At 37.2% G+C, this 19,778-nt stretch overlaps 2 protein-coding genes across 2 annotated transcripts; both read right to left on the bottom strand.

Moving 5' to 3' along the window:
* Window positions 1-317: 317 nt before the first annotated feature.
* On the bottom strand, window positions 318-16,785 carry LOC137979345 (RNA-binding protein 34-like). Its single transcript, XM_068826578.1, has 12 exons — window positions 16,594-16,785; window positions 13,035-13,134; window positions 11,066-11,108; window positions 9,875-10,010; window positions 8,561-8,620; window positions 5,874-5,917; window positions 5,541-5,624; window positions 4,526-4,586; window positions 4,230-4,272; window positions 3,703-3,821; window positions 2,046-2,142; window positions 318-1,724 (listed from the first exon to the last, which is right to left on the bottom strand). Exons 1-12 carry the CDS (start codon window positions 16,759-16,761, stop codon window positions 1,435-1,437), a joined length of 1,245 nt encoding a protein of 414 aa, XP_068682679.1. The 5' UTR covers window positions 16,762-16,785; the 3' UTR covers window positions 318-1,434.
* Window positions 6,925-8,001, bottom strand: LOC137979346 (uncharacterized). Its single transcript, XM_068826579.1, has one exon. The coding sequence runs from the start codon at window positions 7,861-7,863 to the stop codon at window positions 7,054-7,056; it is 810 nt and encodes a 269-aa protein (XP_068682680.1). The 5' UTR covers window positions 7,864-8,001; the 3' UTR covers window positions 6,925-7,053.
* Window positions 16,786-19,778: the final 2,993 nt, after the last annotated feature.

Genomic DNA, 19,778 nt, shown 5'->3' with positions numbered 1-19,778 from the left:
CCTACCCACCTCCGCACCAAAGGGAACAAAATAGACCATATTTAAAGGGACAAGGAAGAATTACGTTTTTTTCCAACGTTGGCCGCGTAGCACTTATATTTGAACAGACTTAACCGATTAGAGTGTAGCACTGAACACATTACACTCAAATCAGTTAAGTCTGTTCATATTTAAAGGGTACTGACGCCTGACATAGCCGCAGGCTTAATTGACAAGGGTCAGCTGCCAGTGAGGACTTCTCAGCTCAAAGGCATAAAGATCTCCACCATCCTCCCTCAATCCACAGAAGATGAGTGACAGATTTCAACCAAATCAGACAGAGTTTCAACAAATTTATTTAAAAAGGCAATAAAAGAGGATCTCATTCAGCAAGAAAAAAGTATTACCTTGCCTTACTGAGTTAATATGTACATGTACATGTATGTATGTGGAGAAGATGGTTTTGTTAAATACTGCTGCCAACTGAAATTTACTCCATAACTACCCCATTTGAAAAATCTGGATCATCTATTCTTGAACTGTCAAATGGCTTCGCCACATATGGGAGAAGCATTTTGTCCAATCGACGAGTTCCCCTAAATAGATCTTGGAATGTAAATGAACACACTTCACAAAAGAAAACGCTTTTGCAAAAATAAATTCTCAAAATAATGTTTAAACTCAGTGCACTAAGTTATACTGGGTAGTTCAAGCCTTGCTTGTTTGTTTTGTCAAAAACAGAACCTTTTTCAAGACTTTTCACATAGAAAACTCATAATAATTTTTTTAGTTTTTTGAAAACATGCAACCATATCTTTACAAAAGATCCAATTTTTTTTCAGCGTTCCTGCAGTGAATATCACTGCCTATCATCGTTTTCAATGACCCACATTTAGTATTATCAACATCAACACATACCAGCAAGGTTTAAACGCCAGTTTTCACTAGCGACGCAAACATTGTGTTAATTGTTGATTTCAGTGTCCCCAATTAGTGCTCCAGCGCTGTAACGACACGACACTTGAATAAAGTTCCTTTCCTTTTTCCTTGTGTAAGTAAAATAAATAGATGCATTAACTTGATGTTAATTTTATTAGTTAGTGTTATAACTCATCCTTAAGTAAATGCTATAACTCATCCTTACGTAAACTGTAAGTCTGGCCTGCCTAGATTAGCTGGCGCTACCTGCAGGTCAGTCATATTCTCTAAATTTTTGTATCTATAAAGTAACTGTTGTTGTTGTTGTTGTTGTTAAAAGTACTACTGGGAAATGATCTGAGTTTCCACACATTGCTTGTTCTTGTGCTTGCATTGCTAGTCGAGCGAACTCTTTCTTGTTCAATGTCAATACTTTGTATACAGATATCTCTTCAGAATTACAACAACATACAACCCATGAAACTTTACTGCAATGCCTTGATCCTGTTTTGTTGAATGTGGGCCATTGCTACAATATTACCGCCTTTGGTTTCCCTTTGTGCTGGATTTAAAACTCTGCTTGAGATTGCCTTTTGAAGTCTTACTTTTTCTATTCATATTCTTCGAACTCTGTTTTTTTACGGATGCTTGTTTTTTAAATCTTTGTTTTTTTACAGGTTTTCTGTCAAGGACTTGGCTTCCTTTCTTTCCATTTTCAAATCCTGGTTTCTTTTTTCCTTTGTGTTCTTTTTTTTGACCTCGCTTTGCAGTAATTCCACTGAATGAAAAAGCCTTGGCTTGTCCTTTCTTGGCTTCTTTTGATTGGGCTAAAATACCATAAAAGAAAAAAATGCTGCAGTTTATGTTCTCACACCCAATATCATCATTGTCATCACTTTTATCATTAAAATCATCAGACACCATCGTCAATTTCATCATTGTCGTCATCATCATGATAGCCATTGTCATCGTCATCATCATCACAATCCTCATTCCCACCACCTTCATCAGAATCTTATTTGGCTACCAGTTTTTCTACCCTCTTCTGAAAATTTTCCCATCTTTCCTTCCCATCTCCCAGATGAAATGCAACGACTAAACTTCCTCCATAGCACCTAATACTATTTTTGGAATTCTTAATACATTACCTTGCTTTGGGTTTTCTGAAGAAGGAAAGATTCGTAATGGTCTCCCATGGAAATCTGTTTTGTTCTTTTTTAAAGCAAACATCACTGCCTCTTTTTCCTACAAAACAATTAAAATGAACCAAATCATAGATACTTTTCATCTTTGGCCAGTGCAATGAAGCTTGATTAGAAATGGAACGCAAACTGCTGTTAAGTCACTAAAAAATGTATTTCAGTTATGAGCTTGTTTAGCCTCATGTTTGTCACCACAGTTTGCATTCTATTTCTAATCAAGATGAAAGGACTATAAACCGTAGGCCCCGTCTCGCAAACATCTTTGATGTTCATATTAAGTTCCCTGTGGGATGTTAAAGAACCCAGACACTATTAAAGAAGAGTAGGGGATGAAGTTCCCGGTGTTGTGGCTGTCCTTCATGAGTGTATAGGTGGTTGGGTATAGCAGGTCCACATCAGCTGTATAGCTGCCAATACATCAACCTGATCGAACCTTGCACATTGGGCTCTATGCTAAACAAGTTGTGAAGGACAGAGGACAAATTTCAGAATGACCCATATAATTATCTGGTCTGGAGGAAGAAGTTAAAATAGTTGTCTACAGGATAAATATATCCTTGACCCTCTCACACTACACTGTAAAGCTCTGCTGCTAGAGCACTGTAAAGTGCCTATGAGAAAAAAATGCTTACTTGAACGAATTTTCACAATGATGAAGAATGGTTTTGCAGTATCTTCCCTTTTCCTAAGATATTTGAATTTTTTTTTTGGTGATTTGTCTTTACAATATTATTGTAAAGACATATCACAAATCAAGGATGTTTAAGAAAATATTGAAGCACTTGACCTTGTTCAAACTTGCAACCAGAACTATTGGTCTGCTAAAGCAAAGAATTAAGCTACCAGCACATAATAATTATTATTATAGTATTCATTATTCGTGATTGTACGCTGTATGAGGGTTGAGCCTTAGTCAATCTCAAGAGGAGCAAGGATGGCACAGTCGGTTCGTGCGCGGCCTTGGTGCAAGAGGTCCTGAGTTCCTTCCTCATCAAAAATGACCACTAGCTTATTTCATTAGGCTGTGGTGCTCTGGGAAAATACATGTATTATGGGTGAAAGCTGGTGTGAAACAACACAGAGATTACCTGTGCTTCTCTTACATGTAATCCTTAAAAAAGTGCAAATGTTTGGGTCCTTCCAGATAGGGACTGGAAACAAGAAAGTTACCATGGTGATGTCACCATGTGTGCCACTTTTGACCTTACCCAGTGTAAATTGTTGATGTGAAGTTTAAATAAGACCATGGCAATAATTTCTGGTTTTGGTTTTTTATCTTCAATTCATACTTGAACATACAGTATTTGTCACATTGTCAATTTTTTGGCAAAGATTGTTTGAAAATCAAAATGATCAAAATAGTTTTCACTACTTATAATTATATCAATTAAATTAATAATTATTAATGACTCTTGGTACTGCCTTGACCTTCATCAAAGTTGTTGACAGCTCAATACTGTGTTGGTAAAACAGAACTACACTTTGACACTCTTCATATTACAGTATGAATGTATGTCAATGATTTATGCCACCTTGAGCTCTTAAACAACCACTCACTTCATGATTTAAGTGTAAGGACTATCATTCTCCACTGCATGTTTACCTTGAAAAGGATAAACCCAAAGCCCTTCCCTATATTAGTTTTACTGTCCCTAACAACACGAACAGCCTCAATGTAGCCACAGTCAACAAAAATTTGTCGTAGCTCTTCTTCCTCTGTATCTGCAGCAGAAAAAAAATACATTGTTCCAAAATAAAATTATTGTCTGAGAGCTGATTTAACGGGTACAACACCTTATAACTGAAGTCAGTAGAAAAAATGTCTCTTCCCTGAATCTTGCAATAACCTTCAGTTGTTTTAAGGTACAATCATTCCAACAACACAAATACAATTATCATTTAATTAACTATAATAATGCTGAACTAATATTGAAAGGTAATCTCTCTCGTGTCAATTTCTCACTGTGCATCAAATTCATTTTCAAATTTAGAAGTGAACAGTCAAGTTAAACCCTTCTTCCTTTTTCATAATAATAATAATAATAATAATAATAATAATAATAATAATAATAATAATAATAATAATAATAATAAAATTATTAATAATTATATTTTGAAATAAAGACTTACCAAAGGGTAAATTTCCAACAAATATTGACCTTGCATGATCATGCTGAAATCAAAATAACAGTCTTCAAGAACCATCATGATAATATATAAAAACCAGAATTTATATCAAATGAACAGTCGGTGCTGGTAACAATGGGTGACAGATTTATCCAGTTTTCAGCAGTTACCTGTAATTAAATCTGGTTAGGCCCAGCCTAACAAAATTAAGAAAATTTACGTACAATTATTATTTTTGTATTTCCAATCGTCAATGCAAATCAAATTAATTTAAAATCTACACAGATCTGGGTCAATACCTTATCAATTTTCCTTGTTAAATCAACTCTTATATGTAAGCCATCAACTTCCATTCCATTGCTGAAATAAACCAAACACAAAATCAATAATTAAAATTATCAATGCAAAATGCTACGGAGCAACAACTTCACGAATTCAAAAGGGCAACTCTTGGGGCTGTGAGCATTTTGCTTTAAACTTTTCAAAGGGGATTAGATAACAGTTTTTTTGTGAAAAACATTTACTGCAAATTTATGATCAATATCATGACTTACGATCATCACATTGCGAGTTGGCCCAGTTAAGAACACTGCAGGCCTTCCACACAATAATTTACGTTAAGTACTAGTACATATGGTCACAGTTTTAAATCAACAAACAGTGTTTGGGTTTATGAATGTCCCATAGACAATAATAATCACTATTAAAAACTGAACTACAGATATCAAATTTCCAGCTTTTTCATTAGCTTGCCAGACACAGGCTATCAGTTCATACACCTGCAGTACCTAATATGGTCAAGGAACGCATCAGCAATAAAGCGAACAGAAAACATTTTTGCAGCTCTGAGAAAAAATGGCCGACAAAAGCCGTTTTGGACCGGAATAGAGTGAGGCAGAAATCAATGCTTTAGTCGACAATTATATAACTCCCGGGAACATCATGGAGTTTTAACAAAACAAAAATTATTATTCTATTCAGGCTTGCTGGATATAAAATGAATATAACCAACTCAGCACAGCATGCACCTCATTTGTCTACCTCATAGAATAATAATATTGTTAATTGTAATTATTATAGTACTTTGAAAAAGCATTGCGAGCAAGCGTTGGGTCTGCAGTTTATCGTGATTATCAGAGGAGACTAGAAAGTCAAGGCATTTGCAGATGTCATAACAGTTATTTAAAGACCCTGTTTGTTGGTCCAGCAAGAGTTCAACTCACAAAATCCTGCAATGCTCCACTTCCTCAGCTGACTGTTCAACCATTACTATTAATTTTTATTCCCAAATCAATTGATTCTATTTAAATGTACCTCTTTAATGCTTTGAAAGCACACTCTTTCTCCTTAAAGACAACATATCCATTGATATTGTGTCTGTCTGCGTGAAACTCCTTCCTATTGAAGCAACAGATAACTTCATCAGTTAGGTACTGAGCGTCTGAGCAGTTGGGGCATTATATTAATCTGGAGTTCCCTGTTTTTTTTTAGACAGCCAGTTCCAGCAAGGTGTTCTTCTGAAACTGATGTTCCGTGCTAAATGTCCTATGCCTTTACCACTAATTAAAGCATGCTTTTTGAAATAATTGATAATGACAACTTAACTTTTAGATTAAAAGTCAGAATACTTAGCAATGACAACTTTACTTTTTCATTGCCACTTTTCTTGAAAAATTCGGTTGAGCAAGAGCCTGAAACAAGAGTTGAAAAAAATTTCATCTAAAATTAACCAATGAACCCTCAAAATTAATGTTACTTGAAACTTGTTGAGAAAAGAGTAAAGTCAAGTCTAAACGAAAATTGTTGAAGGGTTGTGGAGCATAACTAGGGGTTCAAAGTACATGTAGATATAGTGGAGCTGGGATGACACAGTGGTTAGTGAACATTTCTTAACCAACCACCAACGTGGCCCCGCGTAAAATGCTACATGTAAGACCACATATGGGGCAAAAACCATTGTTAACTAGTTTTTTTGGTCGCTATTGTTCCATTTATCAAGATAATTATAGGAAAGGAAAGGTAAGGAAAGGAACTTTATTTAAGTGTCTAATCTTCTAGCACTGTAGAGCACTAATCGGGGACACTGTCACTTGAAATTAACAAGTTAACGCAATGTCTCATGACATTCCTAAAGTGGTCAAGGTTGTAATCCAGGATGATCCTGCTCAGTTTGTTGTTTCTCTGCAATGCTCTGAAAGGTAATTTGCCAGGTACTCAAGTTGTCCCTCTCCTCAACAACTTATATTTTATTTGATGCATTAAAGGGGACAGAGCAGAGGTAGAAGTTGTTAACGCATTGATGACTGAACCACCCTCCATTGACGAGTAAAATCGTCTGGCATTAGACAGAGTAAAACCTAGTAAGTCTCACTCACTCCAATAACAATTTATCATCATCACTGATGATAAACTGATGAATTTATACTGAATGTATGTGGAGACACAAACTCTCTTAACTTCTTGTTTAACAATTACCGGTATATTGTTATTTTTTAAATGACAAAAAAGACAACAACTACTAGATATTTTGGTGCATTTTCTTGAAAATGATAATATTGGGCAAATCTGCCACCAAAAGTTATGTTCATGATCATTTGGAAAGATAAGATCATGCCATGCTAAAAATGTGACAGGCCTTTTGTTCAGCAAAAAACACTCTTCCTTCTAGCAACCTTTAATTACATGTTGTATTGTTTTAGTACAGCAGTTGAAGATACATTGCTAGTCGGCCTTTCAATATACCAATACTCTCTATAGATGCAGCTCATTAAAAGGTAGATGGTACAATGTACGTCTCAACACAGTCTCATATTTTCCTCATTTTAATTCACTTTCCAATGGAAAGTTTATCTGAAGTCGCTTCTCTTTTAAAGAACACTCCAGTTTTCCAAGGCTTAAAAATAAAGGAATTTGGAATTTCGCCCAGCAAGCCTCCATAGTGAGACATGGCTACTCTGTCACCCCCTGACATGGAAGCCACATACTGGTGATCAACTTCCTTGTGATTATTACTAGCAGGCAAACATGAATCTCTCTCACTGTCTCCCAAATTTGTTTCTGTATCACTGTTCCTATCTTTGAGCATGTTATTAGCACCTTCTGTCAATTCATCTTCACTTTTAGTGCTTTCAGAGTAAACTGATTCTATGTCTTCACTATTCAAGTCTTCAGTACAATGCCCAAGCTTTCCAAGCAGATATGCTTTAATAGCATAGACACCTTTAGTAATCACAGCCAGTGGAGGATCCTGCAGTGGGTTCTCGGATAAGTTCAGTCCTGTTAATGTCTTAACAAATCCTATTTCTGGTGGTAAAAACCTGAGCTGATTTCTCCCAAGCAATAGTGTCTTCAAGTTCTTATGTTTTCCAACATTTCCGGGAATTTCGCTGAGTTTATTGTTCCTAAGATCAAGCCATTCTAAGTTTCCCAAACAATGGAAGAATTCTTCAGGTAAAGACAAAATGATGTTTCCTTCAAGATAAAGATATCTCAAAGGAGAAAGCAGAAGCAATCCATTTGGAATATATTCAAGTTTTTTCTTTTTTAAATCCAAAACGTCAACACTTTTCTTTGAAGCAGTTTTGAATATTTCTTCCAATGCAGTGACTCTTTCACCCGTCTCTGTAGAATCATCCATGCTATGATTAAGTCATCAAAAAAGTGTGCAATAATTTTGCAGTTCAGAATTTTGTCTTTTATCAAGAACAGCCTTTTCAGTTTTTGAACAACAAACACAGAGTTTCATTAACTGTGGTAATTCTTAAACTACTACTTCCTCAATTATTAATACCGTATGTGCTTGAAATAAATATTTTATTTGAAAACCCTGAAATATGCCAATCACTATAAATAAATAATGACACCCTTAAATAAAGAGAATATACACATCAAGCATTTATCAAGAAAGTAGTACAATTTTGCTACATTATAACATTCTATAATTTGAAAATAATAAAGATAACTTTAATTAAACAATGTGAACACAAGTCATAATTCACTTAAAGTGAGATCAGTGGGTTTCATGTATAAATTATTGTAATATTATTTAAAATGCTTAATAAGTGAAGACTAAAACTAGAACTACATGTATATTATTGCAAGGACTTTAAGTCAGGTAAGATTGTTTTTGAGGCTTTGAAACACTTCATACTCCCTAATATTCGACTCATGTTGCATGTATTTACCAACCTTTCAGAATTTTTATCCAGCTCATCTAATTTAGTGTCTCTAGTTTTTAAGACCAGAAAAACAAGAGATTAAGTGACAGCTACCTGATTGGCTGGATATATCATGATTAATCACTAAACTTAATTATGTGGATTGTCAGTACTTACAGCTGAGCGAAATCGTACACTTTCCACTTTACCATAAACAGCAAACAGCTTCTTCAGTTTCTAAGAAAACAAACACCAGTTCTGTTTAAGTTGCACATTCCAAACACATATTCAGCTTTTTAGATAGTTGGCTTTTACCTGCATTTAAAAGGGAAAGTGACCTCGCTGTAAAGCGTTTTTGGACCACAGGGAAAAGACGCTATATAAATGTACTGTATTGTTATTATTATTTCATAGTCATACTGCTCAGCTTAAGTATTTAACAGCTGGTAAATTTGTGGTGTCGGGCAACAACAAGTTGCTAATGAACACCAAAATGTTTCTTTTCCCAGTCCTTTACATTTCCAATACTTTTCTTAGTATCCTTGCTGATCCCAGCAATGCAGACTTCTGGATTAAGGTAATTGATGTGTCTACTCCTATGCCCTTTAAGTTGCCCTTCAGTCGCAATGGCACTGTTCCTAAAGCCCCCAATACAATTGGTACAACTTTGGTTTTCACTTCCCACATCCTCCTCAATTCTCTGGCCAGATTTTGATACTTTTCAACCTTCTCGGCCTCCTTTTCTTTTGCTCCACTGTCTTCTGGAATTGCCACGTCTATAATTTGACAGCTTTTCTTGCTTTTGTCAACAAGCACTAGATATATTATTATTATTATATTGTATTATCATTATTATTATTATTATTATTGTATAATGGCCACAATTCCTTGCAAGGAAAAGTTAGTACACCACTCTCAACAATGTTTGGACTTACATGTATTGAATCAACCCTTCTTATTGAAAACAAATACAGACAAAATTTACCTGTGTTTCTCATATCCAATACATTGTATTTAATTTTGTCTGCCAAAATCTTAATGAATACGAATAAACACCATGAAAAAATTATTTTTCAAACATCCCAAGAAAGTGTGAACTGCAGTATACATGTATGTATTATTAATATTTATAAAACCAAACTTTATTATTATTAAAGCTGGGAAGAGATTTTATGAACATACTTAACTTTAAAAATAATATTTTCACAAAAGTTAAATATTAACATCAGTGCTGTGCACAGAAACAGACAAATATATTAAAATATACAAATTTAATTACAAGTACCGTAACTTGCAATAATTTTATGCTTATGACATGTGGACCATGGCTTTCGCTTATTTGTCAGCAATAATCATTAAAAAGTATTTATTACTATTATTTTGGTTGATGCGGGTAAAATAAAATTTATTAATAAAACAATGATTGTTTGTCTTCAGTTGCAATGTAATCACTTTGCTTGTAGACCCGATAAGACAAATAATCTCTCAAACCTTTCTAGTAAATGCCACTGGTAGATTTCCAACAAACACCGTCCTGGCCAGTCTCTCCGGATCTTCTTCAGTTTCAACAGATTTCTTCCTTTTCTTGAATGATTTCTTCACTAGAGTTTCATCATCTTCATCATCACTAAAATAATTATAATTTAATAAGTTTGAACTTTCAATGAACTGCAACATGTATCCTTAGTTTGTCTTGCTCTCAGCTGTAACATGGTTGAGTTTATCGGCATTTCATAAGATGAGCTACACTGTGTACATTGTGAGTTGCAGACTGACACAGTTATAATTATGTACTCAAGGTTGTTCTATGTAGCCAGCAGATAGCTATTTGACAGGATATCTGGCTACAGTGTACTTACTTATACCCTGCGAGCATTCGGTTTCTCCTACGTTTCCCGAGAGAGAAACCACTGCAAGCAACCTTTAGTTTCACTGAGTAATCTGCCGTCCAGCGCCAAGGATGAATAAATTAAATTTGAGCCTGTAAACGAGTTAGTAAACTTGTTTTGGCACTTGCATGTGTGTTCAGCTAGGTAACTGCTGCGTTTGGGCGAGCCTGCTGTGTAGTGATTTCCCGCGAAATAAGACGCAGTGATGTCAAATACATCACCTGGGGTGTGACGTACTTCGCACATTCTCGATGGAAAAATCAAACAGTTGTTCGCAGTGGTTTCTCTCTCAGAAAGCGTAGGAGAAACCAACTGCTCGCAGGGTAACTTCAAAAACAAATTAAATATCAGTACCGGTGATTGCTATTTCAGAGCAATATTTTATTATTAAAATTTTCTTCAACCTGACTCAGACCATTTTAATAGCTCAGCAATTTATTTGGTTCAATTTTACCTGTTATCCCCCTCCTCCCTCAATGAAAGTTTACGTTTTTGTTTTCTGCTTTGACAATAGGTCATTTTTTGAAATATCAAATATTCAGCTTGATAGTGCGGCAGTGAGGACAAAAACTATAGAAACACATTGGAATGAATGTGAAAAAAATTATATATCATCCACCTTTGTCTTTGTCCTCTAATAAACTTCTCTTTCAAGCTGAATTTTATATTGAAAAAGGCCTATTATACACCACGTTTAATTTTTTTTATGATAATGAATATTAGACAAAGAAAAATCAAAATTGAATGGGTTTGACAAATTTTAAACATATGCATCTCTCATAGACCAACTCACCTGGTTGGTACTTTCCTTTTTCTTTTTCCATGAGAAAACGTTTCTAAGCATAAAATTCAAAATTAAGTACATGTACACAGTCAATCATGATGTGATGTATAATAGCAGAGGGGTTGGCGCGGTGGTAAGATCTCTGCCTTCCAACCCTCAGGTCCCAGGTTCCATTCCCGGTTCTGCCGACACTGGAATATTTGGCGACCTTCTTTCCCGCTTAAGTTCACTGAGCTTTCCATCCTTCCGAGGTCGGTAAAATGAGTACCAGATTCGTTAACATTTTCAAATACAAGATACGTGCTCATAAAAATTATGACATTGGGAGGGTCTTTAATAAATTCCCTTCAAGCAGAGGATTCTCTTTTTTGCATTTGCCAGGCTGACGGTAACAGGAAAAGAGTCCTCTGCTATGGTTTGAAACTCACTTTGATCCCACCGCTGTCCACAACCTCGGATGATACTTTTCAAACCGCACGCCCCATGATATGTTTGGTGACTGTGACTTGAGCCCGCTGCGTCCCGTCCATTCCTTTACGGTAATTTTGCTGCTGTTAAGTGAGCCCACATAACATTAACCCATTGACGCAAGGGGTTCCCCATGGACGAGTAAAATCGTCTGGCGTTAGAAAGAGTAAAATACTCTGGCGTTAGACAGCCGGTTTGGGCCGGTTTGGACGTCAAAGGGTTAAGTATCACATAAGGATTTGGTCGCTAAGTAACTGCCGCGCAAGCTTGACAAAGTGAGTTTCGACCCATGGCACAGGTCTCTTTTCTCCTACTCGTCAACTCAATGAATACAAAAGAAAAGATTAATCTCTGCTAACAGGGAAGGGTTTTAAAAAAAATCATCTCTTGTAACTAGCCTACAGAGTCAAAAATTCATTAAAAAACTCCATCCTTTCAAGTGTTTCTCCTCATCAGGAAAATGATCAAAATAAAATGGGATGTCAATACTGGCTTCAATAAGTACCAACAACCGGAGAAAAGCGTTGGCTACATGTACTATACAGCTGCTGTACTCGGAGAAGTTGGCTACTTTTCCCTAAATACGTGAAGTAATATTAATTAATTAAAGACAGATTCTTTCAACCTAAGATTAACATTCATTTTGACATTTGAAATAATGACAACAGTAGGTTATTCTGATCAAACCAGCCACCGACTTCACGTCTTTTTGAAACCCATACATGTCAAAGAAAGGTCAATGCAATCCTGCAGATTTTCATCATTAATAACTACTTACCGGGTAATAACTGAGATTGAGGTTGTTACAGCAAAATCTGAGGCTTTGCCGTATTGACTGAGCGACAGCGAGGTCAATACAGCTAGGCAGAGGTTTGAGATTTTGCTATAACGACCGAACGTTCGAGGTTATTAATTTGGTTATTATATGGCTAACAGAACTGTTCTAAAGAAGAAAAAACTAATTTGCATAATCCATAATCGGTCCATGGGCATTATGGGGGAATAATGCCCTGGCACTTAGCTGCACTTAGCCAATCAGAGCATGCATTATATCGGCCAGAAACAGTAGCCAAATGGATATAATAAAAAAAAGTTATAAATGTTCAGAATTGTATATCCTAAACAATATAATTGTGAATTATCCCAGCATTTTTTTTAATTTTGTTATGTAACACTTAACAGTCTTGAATACATGTACCGGTAGTTTCAATTGCTGTCTTGTAAAGGCTTGCAAGCAATGCATCAATAACAGGTCTTATTATTGAAAATTCTCTATGCTGATTGGTTGGACTTGAGGTGATTATTTCTTGATAATCACCTGAGCGTTTTTTTTTCAAAATGGGCGCAAGCCGTTTTGTCAAGGTGACAGACGAAGAAATTAATTGTTTCAAGGAAAATGCATATTTTTCAAATACCGGTAATCACCTAGCTATCAGTTATGTATAATACTTCGTCTCGATTTTTATTCACCGATACTCACAGAGCCTGATGTGAATAAAAAATAATGTACCTCCTGTTTCCTTTTGATCTTCCTTCACATGGTGTACATGCAGATCACCATTTTGGTTAATCTGGGTCTTACCAGTTGATTCCACCTTCCTCTCAGATTTCTAAATAGAAATAAAAACAGTGAGATGTTGTTGATGCTAAGGCACCAGTGAAAAAACTTAAGTTTAGTCACAACAGATCTAACTAAACAAATGGCACGAAACCCTACAGAAGCAAATTTCTCCAATAAAGACAATAAGCAACTCCTGTTATATTATTGTACTCAGTTTTTCAAAAACATTGCCAAATGAGAATAGTGGCTATTGTTACAGTCAGGTATTCTGCAATCACTTCTTCAAACAATGGCTGTACGATGGAGCAAAGGAAACATTAGAGACCCACGGCCATACTTTCTCTGAAGCTGGTTGAATTTTTCTTGGATTTACATTCTGACGAGAAAAAAATTTATCAAACACACAAGCATAAAAAAAAAAAGTTGGATTCACAGCTGCAAGTCACTGCTGAGATTCATTTTCGTACTTTGGACACAGCTTTGGACCACATTTCATACAATTGGCATCACCATACCTGCCAACCCTCAGAGTACAAAAATCCGGAGACTTGTAGAAATCTTTGCATTGTAAGAACATCATTTTTAATATTGTCTGGATACTCTCCGAAACTCACGAAGGCATTCCGAATGTTCCTGAAGTCTCTCGGTTAGAATAACATGCTATTGTTCCCATAACTGTGCCAACTTTCTCCCATGTACTGTGCAATTTGATTTGTTCAAACTCTTTAAACGTACATCAATTTGATTGCTCTGTTTTACGTTTTCTGGTTGAGAATAGATCAATCCACCTGTTGTTTTATTTTCCTTTTTGACATCTTGAAAATAACAAAATTAATTTTAAAATTTGTTTGTTTTTAAAGGTCGTGGTAGGTATTTCTCAGGAGATTTGGTGCTCTAACAGGGAGACCGGGAGATTTGATGAAAAACTTGGAGACTCCCAAGAAAACTGGGAGAGTTGGCAGGTACGCGTAACAAAAGCGGCAGGGATATACACTGTATTACAGAACACTGAACGGAGCAACTTAAGAATACCCCGCCACTATTGTTTCCTTAAAGCGGCATCATTTGAAGAATGAGGCATACCTACTCTTATAATCCATCAAATATTTTTGCTTACACGTGATTGATCTAAACAAGATGGGTGAATGGTTTGCTTTTGTGATAGAAGAAGAAATAAACTTGCTGGTTGATAAAGCTGTACCAGAAACACCTAAAAATCAATTTTATATGGATAATGCTGTAAACGTTTTTGATGGTAAGCTGTTTGTAAACATTTCATCTAATTTGTAAGTTCCGGCCTTGCTCAAATATTTGTCCTTGGACATTATCTGTTCCTCAAAGTTCACAGTTTTCCTCGAGCTTTGCTCTTGGAAAACTGTTCGGTTCTCGGAACGGATAACGTCTGCGGACAAATATCTAAGCATATTTTCAGATTGTACTTTCTAAGGCACTTAAGAAATCGCATGTTGCTCCAACAGAGCTATTCTATTTTACACTACATGTCTTTGCTCTATGTTGGAGTATGGCAATCCTCTTTTTCACCATGCTCTAACAACTTGCTTAAGTCAGGACCTACACGTAGAAAGATTGCAAAAACGAGCTCTACAGACTATATTATATCCCAATTTATCATATGTTAAGGCTCTGGAGCTGTCTGGTCTTTCAACACTGCATGATGGAAGAGAGCTAATTGCATCAAAGTTATTTGATGAAATATGTACGAATCAATTTCACAGTCTGTACAAACTACTTCCACGTAAATGTGAAACAAAAAGATATAAGAATAGTTTTATTTTAAGTCATGTTATTGTAAATATGTAGTTTTAAGTACATTTTTAATCAGTGATTTATAATTAATTGTTTTAATAGTAACTTTTGTAACTTTTCATGTTATTTTGTAAACCTTAAAATCGTAATTCAGCCTCTAGCTGCAAGTGTTTTAAGGTAAAAAAAAACTATCTATCTATCCTCACCGGGACCTTCGCTTTCAGTCTTTAGCCAGGTAACTTAGCCACATGTATACAAGTGTAAAATGGTCTACGTAGTGGGGTGTTCTAGAATTTAGCAACAAATTAAAACGAAATCTTATTTGCATTGCAGAAGTTACGATCGTCCATTCCCCTTTCTGGTAAATCCAAAAGATATGAAGCTAATAATAGCTGGAAATCATTCGGAGCAATTGCAGAATACCCGGCCCACCAAATGTCCTACTTAAAAAAGCTGCCAACGCGGTCCGCAGTCCCGAAGTCGATGAATGAAAAGAAAAGTGTTAAAGGGTAAGCAGTGAAATTAACTGCCACCGCGGTCCGCAGTCCCGCAGTCGTTGAATGCAAAATGTTAAAGTGAACTGCCACCGCGGTCGGCAGTCCCGTAGTCGCTGAATGCAAAATGTTAAAGTGAACTGCCACCGCGGTCCGCAGTCCCGTAGTCGTTGAATGCAAAATGTTAAGGGCAAGCACTAAAATGAACTGCCACCACAGTCCGCAGTCCCGTAGTCGTTGAATGAAAACTGTTTAAGGGCAACCACTAAAATGAACTGCCACCGCGGTCCGCAGTCCCGTAGTCGATGCCTTGTCCCCAGGGTCTCTCTCTGAGCACCGCGGTTCACAGTCCCATAGTAGTTGAATGAAAATTGTTCAAGGGCAAGATGATCTCGTGAAAAGTGTAGTTAACCGAACCGCACCGTGAAAGCTAAAATTTTACGAGAGTGCTTAGGCCTAATCACTGAAACGGGCGCTTAGGCTTAATCAGTAAAAGAGTGCTTTCTTCTTCACATGATCTCGTGAAAAGTGTAGTGAACCGAACCGCAAAATGAAAGCTAAAATTTTACGAGAATGCTTAGGCCTAATCACTGAAGCGAGCGCTTAGGCTTAATCAGTAAACGACTGCTTTCTTGTTCAGACGATCGTGCTTAGGCTTAATCAGTAAACGACCGCTTTCTTCTTCACACGATCTCATGAAAAGTGTAGTTAACCGAACCGCAAAATAAAAGCTAATAGTGCTTAGACCCAATCACTGAAACGAGCGCTTAGGCTTAATCAGTAAACAAATTCTTTCTTCTTCACACGATCTCGTGAAAAGTGCAGTTGACGGAACAGCAAAATGAAAGCTAAGGAGCGATTGCAGAATACCCGGTTTAGGAACAGAATTATGAATATCATTTTCTGTCCCATGCCACTGCGGACAAGCAGCATTGTTAAACACGACTGCGGGACCGCGGTGGCAGCTTTTTTAAGTAGGACATTTGGTGGGCCGGGTATTCTGCAATTTAGCCAATCATTCACCAATATGAGCTTCAGCTCTACTTTAATTTTTATGTTCTACGTTTGGGTTGCAGTCTATAGAGGTTTTGCACGGCAGCCATGTTGCATGACAGGAACCATGAAAATGATTTGCATTAGAAAGAACATTTGTTCCCATAGGAAAAAGAATCTATTGTTCCAGCCATGCAACATGGCTGCCGTGCAAAACCTCTATATGTATAAAGTATGAAGATTCGAAGACTTACCTTCGTTGCTAGGGACACAAACTGCGGTTGAAATACATTGGCAGAACTAAAGAGTGCACTGAGTTTAGCACTCTCTTTGCCTTCTTTCTTTTTTTCCCTTTGTTTCGAGAGTAGTACTTGGGAAATTTCTCCAACTTTGTACCCTGAAAGGCCGTTCGCGACAGCCATCTTGATATTTTGCACGAGGGTATCTCAAGTGGGTACTTCATGTACATGAGCAGAAAGTGGTTCGTTTAAAAAAGTCGGGGAGACTCGGATATCAAACCGTGATTTGTCTTACCAGTTCCTTTCCACCACATTCCAGGTTTTGCTAAAAAACTAACAAACAATTGTTCCATGGAGTCGAATTCTATTTTAAGCATTTGGGATTCCATACGTATTTTTAATTATTATTGCCCCATCGTTCCGTTTCTGAAATTTAGAGGGCCTTTTTGTGGACCTAGAGTGTTGCCATGGTGACCGAAATGACGTCATAAGTGCCCTTAAAGTATTACCTAACAATAGAGTTGCAAAGATATTATAGTTTGCCAACACTATGAGATATTCTTCTTTGGAATCATTCACCGTTTCTCAAAAACTATATAAACGTAACCTGCGATCAGGCTCCATTTTAGTTTCGCGTGGTACGTAATGTGGAGTTGGCGAAACGAAAAAATAGAGCCTGACCAAATTCCTCTTCGAAATTCCTTCCGCCCACTTTTTTTGATTGATTGACATGTCCTTCATCGGCCAATCAAATTTACTTCCATTACACCAATGTAAATGTAAATGTGCGCTCAGTTGACCGCTCCCAACAAGGGCTTTTCAGGATCAACCGGCTCAACGGGATCGGACCGAATGCATGTGAAGGCGCCCATGGCTGCCGCCATACGATCCATGTGTGATCCCGGAGCACCAATACACGCGTGGACGGCAGATTCACGCAATTTTGTTTTGACCAGAGTTAATTACCGTGGGAGGAATATTGTAAACGAATTCGAAAGCTACCGTTGGCTTTAATTTGAGAAAAACACATTTAAAGCATGGGGAATGTTTTCGACGACTATATTGCGGCAAAGGCCGGTGTAATTCTCCCTCCGAACTTCACTGAATATGCAATCTTTTAAGCTTGACATCATAATTTGTAATTGAGATAACCTAGCATTTTGTCGTTGGACGGTTTGGCAATAGATTTTTAAAGAAAAAAAAAGAGAAACACATTATTCCTTTAACGTGTTTGCCCATGAAGGTTTCTTTGGTGATTTTTTCGGGTAATATCTTCAGTTGCTGTGTATTTCTAGAATTGCGCGCAGTAAAATCATGATAAGTTTGGCTGTTAATTTTTTGATGGAGTACGAACAGTAAGATGGACTCGCAAAGTTTCTTTTATTGTTGTACAATTGATCTCTCTGGAAACATGCCATTTTAGTTTCTGGAGTGCGAGTTTAAAGTTAAATCAACTGGAAATATTATGAAGTGTGCAAACAAACCGTGTCATGTACAGTAAATAAATAAAGCGCGCCGTTTGATACACAGATATTCAAAACATGCATTCGTGTAACTTGCGATTTTATCAGCATCTCCTCCTGTTAATATATATGACCCTTGTCTCATCCAGAAAACCAATATGCATCGGCTTTCATTGCCATTTGAAAGAACCAGCTATTTAGCTTTCAAAACATCAGGGAAGTTTGTGCCAAAGTACTTTCAACCCCATGGCCACAGAGCTCGACAACGGAATCGCTAATTTCACTCGTTCCAGAGATTCAAACCCGATTCTGGACAAGTTATGAGATGTTTCAGATGGCATATCTCCATTTATACAAATAAAATCAAGTTGCACCGTCCACGGCATTGTAAGAACAAAAGGGAGCAAATTTTTTCGTACACTTATGGCGGATTAGTCTCGAGGACTTCGCGAGAGCTCCGCGCAATCACGATGGTATTTTTACTTCCGGCGTTTCAACAGCCAATCAGACCACGAGTTTGGTCGGCCAAAATTTGGCCGACCGTCCGGAATTCTTGAGAGACTTTTGGTCAGGCCCAATTTTAGCGAGCGACGACATAAGAGAACATATGGGCGAAGCTAAAAATGGGCCTGATCGCAGGTTAATATAAACGAAAAACCCTTTCGAGCCTCCTTAACCACGCGCGTTTTCAGACGCGGAGGGAAACGGGAAGAGAACGTTTCGCGTGCCAGGACAGTGGTGTCTCCCAGATTTTTATACTAATCATTTCTAATGGCGAAAAGATACTTAGCAATGTAAATGTGGTTGTGTGAAGACAAAAAAAAAAGAAAGCAGCGCACTTCCGGTTGCCGTCCGCGTCTCAAAAACGCGCGTGCTTAAGCTCCCTATTAACAAATCAAAAACGGGATATTCTGTTGAGTATACATGTATAATGGCCCATTCTGATAAGTTTCACCCCGAAAGGACAGTGAGTGTGTTTCGTTAACTCAATACAAGTCTCCATTGCGCTAATGACATCAAGTTTCTCGGAGTCAATACAGGCAGCGTTTACACGAACGCGGTTTCACATTTACACGGTTTCATGACTGCGAAACCGCGTCAAAATCGATGCTGTTTGGAGGTGTTTACATGGATCCGTTTTCGCCAGAAAATCCAAGTCGTGATGATATAAGCGAGCGCTGCACTACGTGCTAATTTCACTATTTTGAATTGAACAATGCAAATTTCGCGCCAAAATGGAAACCGTGTTCAAATCGATGAGGTTTCGCTGTTTACACGACAGATGAAAGCGCATCGTTTTGAAAACGCTCCACTTTTGGCAGCGGTTTCAAATCGACACGGTTTCGGCGACAGTCAGTCGGTGTCGTGTAAACAGGTGTAATCGCATCGAAAACGATGCGGTTACAAATGAAACCGCGTTCGTGTAAACGCTGCGACAGACACAAGCACCTTGTATTTGGTGAACATACTGTGGACCTGTGTAAAAGAGAGCCAATCAAAGGGACTGGCCATACTACTCAAGTTGAGAAACCTCATTCCTACTGAAGGAAAATTACTATAAAACATCCTTAATGCCATTAGTTAATGATAACCATCTTATTTGAAATTTCTTGAGGCTTTTCATACCGGGGACGTCGAAAGGATACAAGAACATGCCATTAGGATTGTATAGAAGACCCAATCAGAAGAGTATACTTATCTTCTTAAGCGTGCAAATCTACCAAGTTGACATACTAG

The sequence above is a fragment of the Montipora foliosa genome, chromosome 12 (assembly GCF_036669935.1).
Source record: "Montipora foliosa isolate CH-2021 chromosome 12, ASM3666993v2, whole genome shotgun sequence".
Classification (NCBI taxonomy): domain Eukaryota; kingdom Metazoa; phylum Cnidaria; class Anthozoa; order Scleractinia; family Acroporidae; genus Montipora; species Montipora foliosa.
The sequence above is the reverse complement of the archived record's forward strand: the minus strand, read 5'-3'. Positions and strand labels throughout refer to the sequence as shown.